This window comes from Salmo salar, chromosome ssa03 (assembly GCF_905237065.1).
Source record: "Salmo salar chromosome ssa03, Ssal_v3.1, whole genome shotgun sequence".
Classification (NCBI taxonomy): domain Eukaryota; kingdom Metazoa; phylum Chordata; class Actinopteri; order Salmoniformes; family Salmonidae; genus Salmo; species Salmo salar.
Window position 1 is genome coordinate 19,700,444 of NC_059444.1, and position 19,151 is coordinate 19,719,594.

At 45.7% G+C, this 19,151-nt stretch overlaps 1 protein-coding gene across 2 annotated transcripts in view; it reads left to right on the top strand.

Moving 5' to 3' along the window:
* Window positions 1-206: 206 nt before the first annotated feature.
* Window positions 207-19,151, top strand: part of LOC106599530 (glypican-1) — a 126,383-nt gene continuing 107,438 nt past the window's right edge. For both annotated transcript variants that reach the window (XR_001327487.2, XM_014190813.2), the window contains exons 1-2: window positions 207-298; window positions 409-913. Coding sequence is in view for 1 of the 2 variants with exons in the window: in XM_014190813.2 (XP_014046288.1) it covers window positions 754-913 (160 nt within the window). In the remaining variant the exon portion in view is untranslated. The remainder of the gene's footprint in view (window positions 299-408; window positions 914-19,151) is intronic.

Below are 19,151 nucleotides of genomic sequence, written 5' to 3' on the forward strand. Positions count from 1 at the left end.
AAAGATCATATACTGTGTAAACATCTCTAAAAACAAACGTTATATATCTAATTAACCAAATTAGACTAGACAGGTGAGTAAGATTAGTGTCCCAAGGAACAGCTATATTCTCTCTCTCATCTTTCTCTTTCTCTGCCCATTTGTTCTTGTCTCTTACATTCTGTCCACCCCCTTCTCTCTCTCTGGCTCTCTCTCTCTCCGCCTCCTCCTCATTCGACCGAGTAGCAGCGCTGGGAGAGCATCATTACCTTTACCGCCGTTTTACCGCTCACTCATGTGCTGACAGCTGCCATCTCCGGTAATACCATACAGAGACGTTCTTTTTCATTAATGTTCACCTGTTAATTTTCTGGAATTTTGTAGATTCATGATTTTTCTGCTAAATATGTTTATATTGCCTTTCCTCAGGTGACTGCACAGTGTTTACCGACTTGTCTTCCCAGAGGTGCAGATAAATTGTGTAAAATTTATACAGTGGTTGATGTATCTACATTGAAACCAAAAAGCCCCTCGAGGTGCCCTGAGAAGAAACCGGACTGCTCTCCCCCTCCACACACACGCTTCCCGTGCAGCACTGCGCAGAAACGGGGCGCAGCGAACCAACAGGAGAGCGACAGTAGCGAAGCCCAACGTAACAGAGGAGTTTGGACAAACGGCTGGCAATAGATGAATCCCGTTCTTTAGGACTTAGCTCAATCACACTACACCCCTCTTTCGGATTTGCACTTGGCCGTGTGACGGTAATAGAGTAGGATGGATTTCCCCGTGTTTATGGCTCTGTTGATTTGCGCGCTGACGGTCCCGGGATTCGGGGATATGGGGAGCGGAAAAGCTCAGAGTTGTTCGGATATCCGACAGTTCTACAATGGCAAGGGATTCAGTCTGAACGGAGTGCCTCAATCAGAAATATCAGGTAGGGTACTGTGTCTATCACTATAATGCTGCTTTGTGCATCCAATTGACTTTGCGTTCACGGAGATCATAACTTTATTTGTGTATGAAATAAATTGTTACTGTAACACCTGAGTCCTTGATAATAGGCTAAGCAACTGTAGATTGTTTACAGTTCTGAGAATAAGATAGGTTGGCTTGTAAATAGTCTACCTATCAGATTAGAAAGTATGTTCCAATAACATGTTCTTTGCAGCACGAACTCTGCTTCCCTTGCAAATAGACTAGACTACTTAGGTTTTCAGGTTCAACTGATATATATATATATATATATATATATATATATATATTGTGCTTCAGCATTACTTGGCATCCCCTCAGAAACTAGGCTATATTAAACATGCCATATCTGATCCTTTACAATTTGTAGTGAAACAGAACATCTCACTTTTAAGTGGAACCTTGGATTTCAAAAACACTAAGTCAAAATAACCCATTATTGACTTCTTATTGTAATCTGCTTCATCAGCGTGTAGGCTACTTCTAGCCAGTAGTGATCATGCATATCCTTCGTGTCTGAGTGTCCCACGCTGCTCTGCCTTTCCACCAGTCTAATAATTATCCTTGCAGTGAAACCTCAGACCGCCTCTCTCTCTCTCTCTCTCTCTCTCTCTCTCTCTCTCTCTCTCTCTCTTCTCTCTTCCATTCTCTTTCATTCTCTCTCTCTCTCTCTCACTCATTCTCTCCCTGGTCATTCGCTAGAAACTCCTGCGAGCCAGACGATCACTTTACCAGCATAACCATGCAAAGGTGATACTGCACACAGGCGCGTACACTCACACATTATCCCCCCACCCCAAGCACTCACACACACTGACTGTGTTCTTCCAGCTCTTTTCATAGAACCGGTTACAAATCAGAATTCAGCATGCCCAGAATACAGCACAGTAGAGCACAGCTGATTATATGTATGCCTTCCCAGGAATTCACCATGCTGGTCAAAAGTAGTGTACTATATAGGGAATAAGGTGCCATTGGGTATGTAACCGTGGTGGTTAGTTCAGCTTTAACAAGCCTTGAGACTACATGATGATTGTTGATAGAAAATTGGCGTGTTGTTTTAATAATTTTGTTGTAGCCCTTTACTGCAGTCAAATGACCAAATCGCCCTCTAGTGGCCTCTTGGGTGGAATGTTATTAATATTATTCAGCATTTTTTAATGAATAAACATAGATTTTTTTTAATGGTTTTGTTATATTTCAGTCTTCTGTGATGTATATAGTGTAATATTGGGATGCAAACTCAAAATTGAATACATTTCAACTCTATATATGACATGGTACAGGTGTCTTCGTGTGTTAGGTATATACTTTTGTTTCAAAGTAGATTTGTTTAAGACTACCAAGAAACACTCTGTGTGACCCTGATTTAGCCCACTGTAGTAAGACTAAGCCTTCCCAAAACCGTAGCCCTAACCTTAACCACTCAGAATTAATGCCTAAACTTAACCCTTTGAGTTGTTTCTGTTTTAACCCTGTAACCACGCAGAAATTGAGGTTCATCCATAATACATCAAATTTTGAAGGGAAACTATGAGATCTTGTTACCACACTATGCTGGTTCCCAGTCTACACTCCAGCACAGTGAGAAAGCAATCACATAGTTGCAGTATATAGGCCAGCCAGGTCCCGAAGACATCGAGAGATGTCTTCAAAACCCTCCTGTAGGGGCAACAGTGAGCACTATTACCATCAAGTAGGCTGCGGTAAGCAATGAGCTCTGTCTCCGAGGGTTGCGGGTTTACTCCCAGTGCTAGATATTTGTTTTTTATTTTAACCCTATCCCAAACCATGACCCTTAACTTAATGCCTAAACTTAATTTAACCCTATCCCAAACCTTAACCCTTAACTTAATGCCTAAACTTAATTTAAACATATCCCAAACTTTAACCCTTAACTTAATGCCTAAACTTAATTTAAACCTATCCGAAACCTTAACCCTTAACTTAATGCCTAAACTTAATTTAATCTTATCCCAAACCTTAACCCTTAACTTAACCATTCGTAATTAAAGCCTACATTTAACCAGCCGTGAGGCGCCTTGCCAGGAGGCTAAACCCTGGCAACTCAGGGTGTCAAAAACAACTTCGAAATTTGACATTTGGAGTAACTTCGAAATGTGACTTTAGGAGAAATGTGGATAAATGTCAGAATCTGAAGTCAAATTTGTCCAACCGTCAGCAAAAAAGGAAAAGTCCTTTTTCCGGAGCCTGTATTTCAAAGATAATTCGTAAAAATCCAAATAACTTCACAGATCTTCATTGTAAAGGGTTTAACACTCTTTCCCATGCTTGTTCAATGAACCGTAAACAATTAATGAACATGCATCTGTGGAACGGTCATTAAGACACTAACAGCTTACAGACGGTAGGCAATTAAGGTCACAGTTATGAAAACTTAGGACACTAGAGAGGCATTTCTACTGACTCTGAAAAACACCAAAAGAAAGATGCCCAGGGACCCTGTTCATCTGTGTGCTGCAAGGAGGCATGAGGACTGCAGATGTGGCCAGGGTAATAAATTGCAATGTTCGTACTGTGAGCCATCTAAGACAGCGCTACAGGGAGACAGGACAGACAGCTGATCATCCTCGCAGTGGCAGATCACGTGTAACAACACCTGCACAGGATCGGTACATCTGAACATCACACCTGCGGGACAGGTACAGGATGGCAACAACAACTGCCCGAGTTACACCAGGAACGCACAATCCCTCCATCAGTGCTCAGACTGTCCGCAATAGGCTGGACTGAGGGCTTGTAGGCCTGTTGTAAGGCAGGTCCTCACCAGACATCACCGGCAACAACGTCGCCTATGGGCACAAACCCACCGTCACTGAACCAGACAGGACTGGCAAAAAGTGCTCTTCACTGACGAGTCTTGATTTTGTCTCACCAGGGGTGATGGTCAGATTTGCGTTTATCGTTGAAGGAATGAGCGTTACACTGAGGCCTGTACTCTGGAGCAGGATTGATTTGGAGGTGGAGGGTCCGTCATGGTCTGGGGCGGTGTGTCACAGCATCATCGGACTGAGCTTGTTGTCTTTGCAGGAAATCTCAACGCTGTGCATTACAGGGAAGACATCCTCCTCCCCCATGTGGTACCCTTCCTGCTGGCTCATCCTGACATGACCCTCCAGCATGACAATGCCACCAGCCATACTGCTCGTTCTGTGCGTAATTTCCTGCAAGACAGGAATGTCAGTGTTCTGACATGGCCAGCGAAGAGCCCGGATCTCAATCCCATTGAGCTCGACTGGGACCTGTTGGATCGGAGGGTGAGGGCTAGGGCCATTCCCCCCCAGAAATGTCCGGGAACTTGCAGGTGCCTTGGTGGAAGAATGGAGTAACATCTCACAGCAAGAACTGGCAAATCTGGTGCAGTCCATGAGGAGGAGATGCACTGCAGTACTTAATGCAGCTAGTGGCCACACCAGATACTGACTGCTACTTTTGATTTTGACCCCCCTTTGTTCAGGCACACATTATTCCATTTCTGTTAGTCACATGTCTGTGGAACTTGTTCAGTTTATGTCTCAGTTGTTGAATCTTGTTATGTTCATACAAATATTTACACATGTTAAGTTTGCTGAAAATAAACGCAGTTGACAGTGAGAGGACATTTCTTTTTTTGCTGAGTTTACTATAGTCAGCTCCCGGAGGGAGCAATACATTCGTTTTATGTACAGACCTACTATTTACTACTATTGGGGGCTCCCGAGTGGCGCAGCGGTCTAAGGCACTGAATCTCAGTGCTAGAGGCGTCACTATAGGCACCCTGGTTTGAATCCAAGCTGTATCACAGCCGGCCGTGATTTGGAGTCCAATAGGGCGGCGCACAATTGGCCCAGCGTCATCCGGGTTTGGCCGGGGTAGGCCGTCATTGTAAGTAAGAATTTGTTCTTAACTGACTTGCCTCGTTAAATAAATGTTAAATAAATAAAATACTAATTTACAATGATATAAGGGCAGAAGAATGGCCATGCAAGATGGCACTTTACATCAGTAAGGTGCAGGAGACTTGAGTGACTCACTGTTCTGTTAACTGTGTTTAAATGCAACACTGTTCAAGCTACTACAGATACAGTACTGTATATTCAAGAGACAATGTGGTGTAATGCAGGACAATTGCAATAATAATGTAGGCTATTGGCACATACAGTATACAATATACACTGATACCCATAGTTTACAGTAGTATTAGTATTATAGAAGTAATAGTACAGTATGTACTTTCTTCCCATACTACTATGTGTTCAAGCACTTCTTTTCCCAAAGACGTCTTTACCACTATGCTTAATCCATAGCCTAATGCTAAAGTGAATCACTATGTGATTGTGATTGCTAAAATGAGTCATGATGTGATTACAAAAACAAGTCATGTGACTGCTAAAATGTGACAGACAACCTCGATTCGGTCTTGTGTTTTTTACATTGGATAAAAGTAGAGCTACAAAATTGTATTTCATACACTGCAGTTGAGGAACCATGGGAAAGTAATTCTGCTTTGAAAGTAATTCTGCTTGTAACTCCACTTTTGAGATCTTCTATGTCTACACCTATTCAGCATCATTCACACCCTCTTAAAATACATGTGATTTAGTCCTTGGCTGATTTCCTAATCCAGGGTTCCCAAATTGATGGCCCACAGGCCGAATTTGGCCCATGGGTGGTTTTATTTACCTCCCAAGTTTTCTGAGCCCTCCCACATTTTTTTTTCATTTTTTAAAATATTTTTTATTGTTGGACACATTTGACTAAAAAGACCAGGAAATCAGCTCCAAGTGATTTTAATTTAAGGAATCTCTTCCCAAATATTCCCATGCATAAGCATGGTTTGAAATTATTATGTTTTAGTCAAACATTATATCTGCAGTCTACAAATGTGTAACAGCTGTCTTCAGAAATGGACCAAGGCGCAGCGGGAATGTGGATACTCATAGTTTTTTTAATAAACACAAGTAAAGCATCCACAGGGAAAACAATAGACGATACTCACGAAGACAGGAACAGTTTTGCAGGCACACAACACGCAGTGCAAAAACAACTACCCACAACCCCAAAGAAAAACACACACTCCTATATAGGACTCCCAATCAAAGGCAACTCAACCCACCTGCCTTCAATTGGGAGTCCTAATCACCAACACAAAACTTAACACACAAAAAACCTGCCACGTCCTGACCAAAACTAATACAATACCTCCCTCTGCTGGTCAGGACGTGACAGTACCCCCCCCCTCAAGGTGCAGACCCCGGAATGCACCCAAAAAACGAAAACGCACACAAAAAAAATCCCCAATACCCCAACAAAACCAATAAACACTAACCCCTAAACAATAAGGGAGGGAAGGGAGGGTGGCTGCCGTCAACGACGGCACTGTGCTACACCCTCCCTCCCCCAACCCACCTATCCTGGAGGTGGCTCAGGTGCGGGACGTAGACCTCGCTCCACCTTTGGCGTCGCCCACTTCGGTGGCGCCGATAGCTGCGCCGGGCAGACGGGCCACTCGGGCTGACCCTGGCAGACGGACCACTCTGGCTGGACCGGAGGACAGGCGGGCCACTCGGGCTGGGCCGGAGTACAGGCGGGCCACTCGGGCTGGGCCGGAGGACAGGCGGGCCACTCGGGCTGTGCCGGAGGACAGACGGGCCACTCGGGCTGATCCAGGACAGGCGGGCCACTCTGGCTGGTCCGGAGGCAGACGGGGCACCCTGGCAGATCCGGACAGGCGGGGCACCCTGGCAGATCCGGGCAGTCGGGCCACTCTGGCAGCTCCGGGCAGTCGGGCCACTCTGGCAGCTCCGGGCAGTCGGGCCACTCTGGCAGCTCCGGGCAGTCGGGCCACTCTGGCAGCTCCGGGCAGTCGGGCCACTCTGGCAGCTCCGGGCAGTCGGGCGGCTCTGGCGACTCATGACTGGCGGGCGGCTCTGGCGACTCATGACTGGCGGGCGGCTCTGGCGACTCATGACTGGCGGGTGGCTCTGGCGACTCATGACTGGCGGGCGGCTCTGGCGACTCATGACTGGCGGGCGGCTCTGGCGACTCATGACTGGCGGGCGGCTCTGGCGACTCATGACTGGCGGGCCGGAGGACAGACGGGGCACCCTGGCAGATCCGGACAGGCGGGGCACCCTGGCAGATCCGGGCAGTCGGGCCACTCTGGCAGCTCCGGGCAGTCGGGCCACTCTGGCGACTCATGACTGGCGGGCGGCTCTGGCGACTCATGACTGGCGGGCGGCTCTGGCGACTCATGACTGGCGGGCGGCTCTGGCGACTCATGACTGGCGGGTGGCTCTGGCGAATCATGACTGGCGGGCGGCTCTGGCGACTCTTGACTGGCGGGTGGCTCTGGCGACTCTTGACTGGCGGGCGGCTCTGGTGACTCTTGACTGGCGAGGCTGGGCTGACGCACTAGATGCCTGATGCGTGGGGCTGGTACCGGACGTGCCAGCCTGGAGACACGCACCTCCATGCTAGTGCGTATAGCGGGAAACATCGGACCGTAGAGGCGCACTGGCGGTCTTGAGCGCAGGGTTGGCATCACCCCTTCCGGCTTGATGCTCACCTCGCCCTGGCACATGCGGGGCGCTGGTACAGGGCGGACTGGCCTGTGCATACGTATAGGCGAGATGGTGCGTACCTCAGCGTAACATGGCACCCTCCACCTCATACGCGCCTCCCTGTAATCACGGGTAGCTGGCTTACGGCTCTTCCTTGGCCTGGCCAAACTACCCGTGTGCCCCCCAACATTTTTTTATTGGGGGTGCCTCTCCGGCTTCCTCGCCAGCCATGTTCCAGCATAACGTTCGCTCCTTTCTCCTGCTGCCTCTGTTCTTCTCAGTGCCTCCACCTGTTCCCATGGGAGGCAATCCCTTCCGGCCAGGATCTCTTCCCAGGTGTAGGATCCCTTGCCATCCAGGATGTCCTCCCATGTCCATTCCTCCACCCGATGCTCCTTCCTCTTCCGCTGCTTGGTCCTTTGGTGGTGGGTAGTTCTGTAACAGCTGTCTTCAGAATGGACCAAGGCGCAGCGGGAATGTGGATACTCATAGTTTTTTTAATAAACACAAGTAAAGCATCCACAGGGAAAACAATAGACGATACTCACGAAGACAGGAACAGTTTTGCAGGCACACAACACGCAGTGCAAAAACAACTACCCACAACCCCAAAGAAAAACACACACTCCTATATAGGACTCCCAATCAAAGGCAACTCAACCCACCTGCCTTCAATTGGGAGTCCTAATCACCAACACAACACTTAACACACAAAAAACCTGCCACGTCCTGACCAAAACTAATACAATACCTCCCTCTGCTGGTCAGGACGTGACAAAATGATTGGTAATTATATTCCTGCCCCCGACCATCCACTTAAGAAAAAATCGGCCTGCGTCTGAATCTAGTTGATGATCCTTGTCCTAATCTGACTTTGGTGCAGGTCATGTTGTTCTTCACGTTCCTGTCTCTGGTAAACACAAATTATTTAAAATAAAATCTAAGTTTATTGTCACATGCACAGGACACAGGATGTGTAAACGGTACAGTGAAATTGTTATTTGCACATTTGCATAGTAGCAATTTAAAAAATTGAAAGTGTCCAAAAAAATGATATTTTATATATATGTTATAATTATTAGATGATGCTTACCCAGACACACTTGTCTAAATTGAATGGTCACGTGAACGAAATGCTATAACCACCCCCCAGCCACATCTAGCTAAGTGGATGGTTCACTATTGTCTAGACATGTACACATGTTCATGAAATATAATCGATGGCTGTAATCACCCCCAGACACATCTAGCTAAGTAGATGGTTCACTATTGTCTAGACATGTACACATGTTCATGAAATACAATAGATGGCTGTAATCACCCCCAGACACATCTAGCTAAGTGGATGGGTCACTATTGTCTAGACATGTACATATGTTCATGAAATACAATAGATGGCTGTAATCACCCCCAGACACATCTGGCTAAGTGGATGGGTCACTATTGTCTAGACATGTACACATGTTCATGAAATACAATAGATGGCTGTAATCACCCCCAGACACATCTGGCTAAGTGGATGGGTCACTATTGTCTAGACATGTACACATGTTCATGAAATACAATAGATGTCTGTAATCACCCCCAGACACATCTAGCTAAGTGGATGGGTCACTATTGTCTAGACATGTACACATGTTCATGAAATACAATAGATGGCTGTAATCACCCCCAGACACACCTGGCTAGCTTAATGGGTCATGTAATCATCTGGTGAAGTGAAGTCATTTGTTTAGACATGTAGCTAGATTGCTAGCTAAACAATGAACCATAATCCCAACCCATACAGTATTAATACAAACGGATTGTCATAGCTAGCCACCATGCATTAAATTCTGTAGTATGAATCTGCAGGTAGCTAAAACTAACCAAATAAGTTCAATGTTAGCTAGCTAGCTAACATTAGGTTATAACTAGCAATGCACATGTATCTCTGAGATATGAATAATATTACTACACAGACCATACATGTAACTTTAGCTAGCGAGCCAGCAAGCTAACGTTCGCAAGCTAGCTAACAGTACGTTTTCACTTGCAATGAAAACGACTTTCTGACAATATTAGAAACTTATAATATCTGAAAATGTAGCTAGACTCTTAACCATATACATGGATGAACACTTCATGGCAGACTAGAACCCCTTCAGCTAACTAAGTAAGACGTCCTGTGTCATTTCCATTTTGTTTGTACAGCTTGTTTGGCCCGTGTTGTGTCAGGTCACTCCGGTTCACACTGACCGTGTGTAGAAAGTAGTCCACAACTTTTTCCCACTGATCTTTGTCGATAGCGCCTGCTATATTCAGGGCAGCAATGTTGTTGAGAGCTGTAGCAACACTTTTGCAATTCTCCATGGCTAACATTATATCTTTCAAATATCTTTGGATTATCTACACCTACTGGACAGCTCATGTCATAGACAGACGCATGCTACATGGCAGACAAATCCAAACTCATCTCTCGGCATGTCCAGCCGATCTATTATCTCAGCCAATCATCGCTAGCGGGAAGGTTCCTGTCTTTTTCCGTGGCTAAACCACCTAGGCTTGTAATTTAACAATTTTATTCGTATTTACAGATGGCATAGAAGTTTGTTATTAAGGCACATTTCTAACAACAACAAACATTTTGATAAAAAAAACAGTACATTCAAATGCCTCTCCTGCGAAGTAGTGATGTGCGACATACGCCTAGCTTCCTGAAACAGGTCACAAATGTGATTGTGAAGTGATTGAAAAGTACCTGTATTAACATGAGTAGAAGGGGATGTAAATGTGATGAAAGTGTCAGGGTCACTAAGCCATACATCATAAACTTGGGAGGTCCCTGTGCTAATGGGACAGTCCTAATCAAATTGATTATCCTGCTGTGGACCTTAGAAATGTGCAGGGCTCATTTCTAAAAGAGACAGTCTCAATATGACTTCCCTGTTGAAATAAAGGTAAATAAATAATAACGAGAGAGAGAGAGAGAGAGAGAGAGAGAGAGAGAGAGAGAGAGAGAGATCATATCAGTCATATCTCTGTACCCTCTATGCTAACATAAATAACATCTTGGTCCGGCATATTAAACAGCTCAGTAATGTAGCCACCATTTAGATTTACAGTATGTCTCCCAATTATGAGACAGCTGAATGTTGCATCTGACCTGTGACATTTCTTCACGATCATTCTTTCTTCCCCTGGAGGGACTTTAAGGACTGTGGGCTTGATCAGACTAATGTATTGGCTAAGACTGGCTCAAGGTCTTATGGCCAGTCCATCATTGTGATTCACTCTGGGAGAGAGAGAGGAGAGTTGGAAGAGTGGTTAGATGAGCTGGTGGCTGCATCTCAATACTGTTAATGGGCGCCTTTGCTTTCATAATATTTTTGTTTGTCATCATCAGGGCCTTGTGTTTTTCCTAGTCAGGTCAGGGTGTGGGGACAGGGAACACAGCCACGCGCTTCTTAGTTTTGATTGGAAGGGGCATCGTCAGAAGATAGGATAGGCAGATTAGTCATTAGCAGCGGGCTAGCAGAGCTCTTATGGATTTCACTTTCCATTACATACCTAGTAAAAACACATATCAATAAATCATACTTAAGTGGGTATTTCCAGTGTTACTAGCCTACTGTGTAAGATTTATGTAATGTAAAGTGCACCTTGTCATGCCTGATAATCATCACACATTTCCACTGTGTTTACTGTGAGTGGAGGAAATGATTTTGTTTGCATCATTCCACGTCACATGCGCCCGTCTGCTTGCACGCACACACACACACACACACACACACACACACACACACACACACACACACACACACACACACACACACACACACACACACACACACACACACACACACACACACACACACACACACACACACACAGTGCCTCTTCAACCTCAGGAGGCTGAAGAAATTTGGCTTGTCACCAAAATCAACTTTTACAGATGCACAATCGAGAGCATCCTGTCAGGCTGTATCACCGCCTGGTACGGCAACTGCTCCGCCCATAACCGTAAGGCTCTCCAGAGGGTGGTGAGGTCTGCACAACACATCACCGGGGGCAAACTACCTGCCCTCCAGGACACCTACAGCACCCGATGTCACAGGAAGGCCAAAAAGATCAAGGACAACAACCACCCGAGCCACTGCCTGTTCACCCCGCTATCATCCAGAAGGCGAGGTCAGTACAGGTGGATCAAAGCTGGGACCGAGAGATTGAAAAACAGCTTCTATTTCAAAGCTAAACAGCAATCACTAACTCAGAGAGGCTGCTGCTTACATAGAGATTCAAATCACTGGCCACTTTAATAAATGGATCACTAGTCACTTTAAACAAATCTACTTTAGTAATTTTAACATATCTTACATTACTCATCTCATATGTAGATACTATACCTTATACTTTACCTTGTAGGCTACGTGTGCCTTTTTAAAAATGTATGTAGTTCTGTTCTTGTCTAATGATGTTCTGTATTATGTCATTCTGTATTATGTAAAACATTTTGTGTGGACCCCAGGAAGAGTAGCTGCTGCTTTTGCAACAGCTAATGGGGATCCTAATAAAATACCAAAATACCAAATACCAAATACCATCTATTGCACCTTGCCTATGCTGCTCGGCCATCGCTCAGCCATATATTTATATGTCCATATTCTTATTCCACCCCTTTAGATTAGTGTGTATTACGGAGTTGTTGGGGAATTGTTAGATTACTTGTTAGATATTACTGCACTGTTAGAACCAGAAGCACAAGCATTTCGCTACACTTGCATTAACATCTGCTAATCATGTGTATGCGACCAATCAAATGTGATTTGATCTGATTTGAACTACATACACTCTCAGTGGCTCAATGTCACCTCTTACTGGGGCTAATGACATGCTAATAGTGACTGTGTATATGCTGCCCTACACACTGCTCTCAGCCCAGAGGTTAAATGCAGACAGATACTTTGTCCCTCCATTGGAACACTGGCACAACACTGTGGACAAGCTGACAACTCAGAGATAGTCAACTACCACGTGCTTTGAGGCTAAGCTATATGAAATTGTTTGTAGAAAGTCATACCAAGGATCATTTAGCCGTTTGATTTAAAATGTTGAGACTCATATAAGTATCCTCAAATAACATTTATTAGCACATACAAACGCAATTGAACAAAATATACACTGCTCAAAAAAATAAAGGGAACACTTAAACAACACAATGTAACTCCAAGTCAATCACACTTCTGTGAAATCAAACTGTCCACTTAGGAAGCAATTTCACATGCTGTTGTGCAAATGGAATAGACAACAGGTGGAAATTATAGGCAATTAGCAAGACACCCCCAATAAAGGAGTGGTTCGGCAGGTGGTGACCACAGACCACTTCTCAGTTCTTATGCTTCCTGGCTGATGTTTTGGTCACTTTTGAATGCTGGCAGTGCTTTCACTCTAGTGGTAGCATGAGACGGAGTCTACAACCCACACAAGTGGCTCAGGTAGTGCAGCTCATCCAGGATGGCACATCAGTGAGAGCTGTGGCAAGAAGGTTTGCTGTGTCTGTCAGCGTAGGGTCCAGAGCATGGAGGCGCTACCAGGAGACAGGCCAGTACATCAGGAGACGTGGAGGAGGCCGTAGGGGGGCAACAACCCAGCAGCAGGACCGCTACCTCCGTCTTTGTGCAAGGAGGAGCAGGAGGAGCACTGCCAGAGCCCTGCAAAATGACCTCCAACAGGCCACAAATGTGCATGTGTCTGCTCAAACAGTCAGAAACAGACTCCATGAGGGTGGTATGAGGGCCCGACGTCCACAGGTGGGGGTTGTGCTTACAGCCCAACATCGTGCAGGACGTTTGGCATTTGCCAGAGAACACCAAGATTGGCAAATTCGCCACTGGCGCCCTGTGCTCTTCACAGATGAAAGCAGGTTCACACTGAGCACATGTGACAGACGTGACAGAGTCTGGAGACGCCGTGGAGAACGTTCTGCTGCCTGCAACATCCTCCAGCATGACCGGTTTGGCGGTGGGTCAGTCATGGTGTGGGGTTGCATTTCTTTGGGGGGCCGCACAGCCCTCCATGTGCTCGCCAGAGGTAGCCTGACTGCCATTAGGTACCGAGATGAGATCCTCAGACCCCTTGTGAGACCATATGCTGGTGCGGTTGGCCCTGGGTTCCTCCTAATGCAAGACAATGCTAGACCTCATGTGGCTGGAGTGTGTCAGCAGTTCCTGCAAGAGGAAGGCATTGATGCTATGGACTGGCCTGCCCGTTCCCCAGACCTGAATCCAATTGAGCACATCTGGGACATCATGTCTCGCTCCATCCACCAACGCCACGTTGCACCACAGACTGTCCAGGAGTTGGCGGATGCTTTAGTCCAGGTCTGGGAGGAGATGCCTCAGGAGACCATCCGCCACCTCATCAGGAGCATGCCCAGGCATTGTAGGGAGGTCATACAGGCACGTGGAGGCCACACACACTACTGAGCCTCATTTTGACTTGTTTTAAGGACATTACATCAAAGTTGGATCAGCCTGTAGTGTGGTTTTCCACTTTAATTTTGAGTGTCACTCCAAATCCAGACCTCCATGGGTTGATAAATTGGATTTCCATTGATTATTTTTGTGTGATTTTGTTGTCAGCACATTCAACTATGTAAAGACAAAAGTATTTAATGAGATTATTTCATTCATTCAGATCTAGGATGTGCTATTTTAGTGTTCCCTTTATTTTTTTTAGCAGTATATTTTCCATAACCAAAAAGATTGTATTTTCTGCTGTTTGAAGCTGGTGTACAAAACCGAAAGACGCAAAAACGAAACTTAAGAATAGGACGCATAGAAATATTGCACATAGAACAGATCTATCGCTTCTTAGACTTGCTTTCAACGAGAAAACAGATCTATAACACACATTTCTATGTGAATTTTGTTGTGTCACCCAACAGGTTAAATATTGCAGCTTTAATATCTTTAATGTTGAATAGATTAATGTGGCTTTTTTTTCTCCTCAGAATCTGGACATACTCCATATTTTAGTGCACAAAATAGAGAGTATAAAGACACCAAGATGTCTGTATAGTGTACGGTTCACAGATCATAGGGTCTTACATGTATTGTTATAAAAAGGGCCTAAAGTGGCCACTTTCATCATGATTTTCCCCCTCAAAAATGTGATGCATATGTAAAAGCATGTTAAACATCCTTCCCCCCAATGAAGTTCCTAAGTGAGAATTGCCACATAAATCTGAGAAACAGCTGGAGGGGAATCGCCCTGGCAGTTGAAAGTCTGTGAGCTGTGCATTGATGTGTGTGTGTGTGTGTGTATATGTGTATATGTGTGTATGTGTGTGTGTGTGTGTGTGTGTGTGTGTGTGTGTGTGTGTGTGTGTGTGTGTGTGTGTGTGTGTGTGTGTGTGTGTGTGTTTGTTTGTTTGTTTGTTTGTTTGTTTGTTTGTTTGTTTGTGTGTCTGTGTGTGTGTTGGCCTACACAAGTGGACATGTTTAACTATACTTTTGGGGATCACAAGTCCCCACAAGGATATTAAACTAACAAAAATTTGACCAACTCGGGATTAGTTTGGGGTTAAAGTTAGAATTAGTGTTAGGGTTCGAATTAGGGTTCGAATTAGGGTTAGGGGTTAAAGGGTTAGGTTAGGAGATAGATAGTGTAGGGTTGGGTTAGGCTTTAGGTTAGATTTTAAAGTTAAGGTTAGAGTTAGGGTTAGGGGTTAGGGAAAATAGGATTTTGAATGGGAATCAATTGTGTGTCCCCACATGATTAGTTAAAACATACTGTGTGTATGTGTGTATGTGCGAGTGTGTGGGTGTTTGTCTTTTCTAGGGAGTTTTTCCTAGCCACCGTGCTTCTTCATCTGCATTGCTTGCTGTTTGGGGTTTTAGGCTGGGTTTCTGTACAGCACTTTGTGACATCAACTGATGGAAGAAGGGCTTTATAAATACATTTGATTGATTGATTGATTGTCTGTCTCATAATTAATCCTCAGCAGTTGAAAGTCAGCGTGCTGCTGTGAATTGGTTTGTGTTTATGTGGTGGATGTGCAGGCGTTGTTATAATGCTGATGTCAGTCTGTTGAAGCATTAAACTGTGATGGTGTCCTGTGAGCATGAAACAGACCACTGTGTGTTTGGTCTTCTCCAGAGGGGAACAGAGGAGGCAGGGAGCTGTGCTCGGCCCTGCAGGTTGGGCAGGCTCTGGCCTGCATATTGAGGAAGAAAAGACAGGAGGAAGAGAGGATGAAGGGGGGATGGAGGAGGGTGAAGGATGGAGGAGGAGGAGGACGATCCTTGATTGTTCCTGCTCTATGTTCCACATTGGGAAAGAGAGACGATAGGGGGATAGATAAAGTCGAGGGGGAAAGAAATGCTGTTTGCCGTTATTCTCAGCCAGGTCACCCGAGTGCTGTTACGTACCGTTAATGTCTAAACTTAATTCTAAACTTAAAAATTCTGAGATAATGCCTAAACTTAACCTTAAACACTTCAAAATGTTGACGTTTGCAGCAACTTTGAAATTTGTTGTTTGAGAATCATGGATGAACGTCTAATTCTGATGTGAGAGTGTGAGACTGGTTACTTTGTTGGTTCTTTGACAAAAAGAGAGAAGGTATGGAGGTGGTCAACTGACAGACACTGAATGAAGTGCTTTGTAACACTAAAACTAGTGGAATCTGAGCTGCCACCAACTTTAAGGAGACCAAACCTTGACTATGCTGTTCCGTGCCGGGTAACTGTACCAGGCGGGTAACTGTGTATTTTCTGACGACTGTCAATTCCTACTCACCCTATTTATTTTGTCCTCTTTTTCCTTCATTGTTGCTCTTCAGATGTGAGAGTGGCAGTTCACAGATTCGGTTATCCCCCCTGCAGATGCAGATACAGACACACACACACACACACACACACACACACACACACACACACACACACACACACACACACACACACACACACACACACACACACACACACACACACACACACACACACACACACAGCAGCATTGCAGTGACATTGACCATGGTGACCCAGCACAGATCAGCCTCCTGGAGGGCCACAGCAGTTCAGAGGAGAGCTGCCCAGCATGGTTCACTTTGTGTGTGGGTGTCAGTGTGTGTGTGTGTATGTGTGTCTGTGTGACTGTGACTGTGTGTGTGTGTCTGCAGGGGTGGCAATGTGTCTCAGTTTTTGTTTTCAGAGGAATGGATTCTGTCAAATGCAGAATTGCACACTCAGAGTGTGTGTGTGTGTGTGTGTGTGTGTGTGTGTGTGTGTGTGTGTGTGTGTGTGTGTGTGTGTGTGTGTGTGTGTGTGTGTGTGTGTGTGTGTGTGTGTGTGTGTGTGTGTGTGTGTGTGTGTGTGTGTGTGCGTGCGTGTGCGCTTGCGTGTGTGACTGTAAGCCAGCCTAGGCAATCTTTTTTGGATCATGTCCTTGCTAGCAATATTCTCAGTAGAATAGCTGAAAATCTAAAGTGACAAGAAGTACTATTACTTTTCTTTATGACAGAATTACTTTAGTTTCTTCACCTAGTTACTGCTTCCCCCATGTCTAAACTACATGGCAGCAAGTCTTTCCATGGAAAATGTCAGCCCTGAAGGTTGCCTTGGAGCACGTGGTGCCCCGCCTTAAACAGTGCTCTAGGGGAAACACTGAGAGCAAAGTAGGTCCACTGAGAAGGTGTGTAATTTATGCTCACACACACACACACACACACAAACACGCACACACACACGACAACACACACACACACACACACACACACACACACACACACACACACACACACAGCAGCAGTGTAGTGACATTGACCATGGTGAACCAGCATGGCTCAACCCCTCACATGTGTGATGTTTGACGGATCTCCTCCGGATTGTGACAGCCTTCAGGCCCTAAGTTTCACTGGAGATAGAGAGGGAGGGAGGGAGAGGGAGAGAGAGGGGTTGAAAGAGAGAGAGAGAGGGAGAATGAGGTTAGAAATAGAGAGAGAGGGAGAAAGAGGGTGGAGATACAGTAAGAGAGATACAGAGAGAGAGAGAGGGGGAGAAAGAGGGTGGAGATAAGGACCCTGGGACTAAACACCTCCCCCTGCAGCTGGATCCTGGACTTCCTGACGGGCCGCCCCCAGGTGGTAAGGGTAGGTAACAACACATCTGCCACGCTGATCCTCAACACGGGGGCCCCTCAGGGCTGCGTGCTCAGTCCCCTCCTGTACTCCCTGTTCACCTATGACTGCATGGCCAAGCACGACTCCAACACCATCATTAAGTTTGCCGACGACACAACAGTGATAGGCCTGATCCCAATGAGGCAGCCTATAGGGAGGAGGTAAAAAGACCTGGCAGTGTGGTGCTAGGAAAACAACCTATCCCTCAACGTGATCAAGACAAAAGAGATGATTGTGGACTACAGGAAAAGGAGGACCGAGCACGTCCCCATTCTCATCGACGGGGCTGTAGTGGATCAGGTTGAGAGCTTCAAGTTCCTTGGTGTCCACATCGCCAACAAACTAACATGGTGCAAACACACCAAGACAGTCATGAAGAGGGCACAACAATGCCTATTCCCCCTCAGAAGATTTGGCATGGGTCCTCAGACCCTCAAAAAGCTCTACAGCTGCACCATCGAGAGCATCCTGACTGGTTGCATCACCGCCTAGGAATGGTAACTGCTCGGCCTCCGACCGCAAGGCACTACAGATGGTAGTGCGTACGGCCCAGTACATCACTAGGGCCAAGCTTCCTGACATCCAGGACCTCAATACCAGGCGGTGTCAAAGGAAGGCCCTAAAAATTGCCAAAGACTCCAGCCACCCTAGTCATAGACTGTTCTCTCTGCTACCGAACGGCAAGTGGTACCAAAGCGCCAAGTCTAGGTCCAAAAGGAATCTTCACAGCTTCTTCCCCCAAGCCATAAGACTCCTAAACAGCTAATCAAATGGCTACCTGGACTATTTGCTGCTGCTACTCTCTGTTTATTATCTATGCGTAGTCACTTTACCTACATGTACATATTACCTCAATTACCTCGACTAACCTCTGCCCCCGCACATTGACTCTGTACCAGTACCCCCTGTATATAGCCTCCACATTGACCCTGTACCAGTACCCCCTGTATATAGCCTCCACATTGACTCTGTACCAGTACCCCCTGTATATAGCCTCCACATTGACTCTGTACCAGTACCCCATGTATATAGCCTCGCTACTGTTATTTTATTGTTGCTCTATTTTTCTTCTTTATTTACATTTTTGCTTCAGTTTATTTTAGTAAATACTTTCTTAAAACTTATTTTTATTAAAACTGCATTGTTAGTTAAGGGCTTGTAAGTAAGCGCTTCATGTGTATTCGGCGCGTGTGACAAATAACATTTGATTTCATTTCATTTCATACAGAGAGAGAGATACAGAGAGAATGGGAGAAAGAGGGTGGAGATACAGAAAGAGAGATACAGACAGAGAGAGAGCGAGAGGGTGGAGATACAGAAAGAGAGATACAGAGGGAGAGAGAGAGAGGGTGGAGATACAGAGAGAGAGAGAGATAAAGAGGGTGGAGAAACAGAGAGAGAGAGATAAAGAGGGGGGAGATACAGAGAGAGAGATACAGAGAGAGAGAGAGAGAGAGAGAGAGCACACAAAAAAC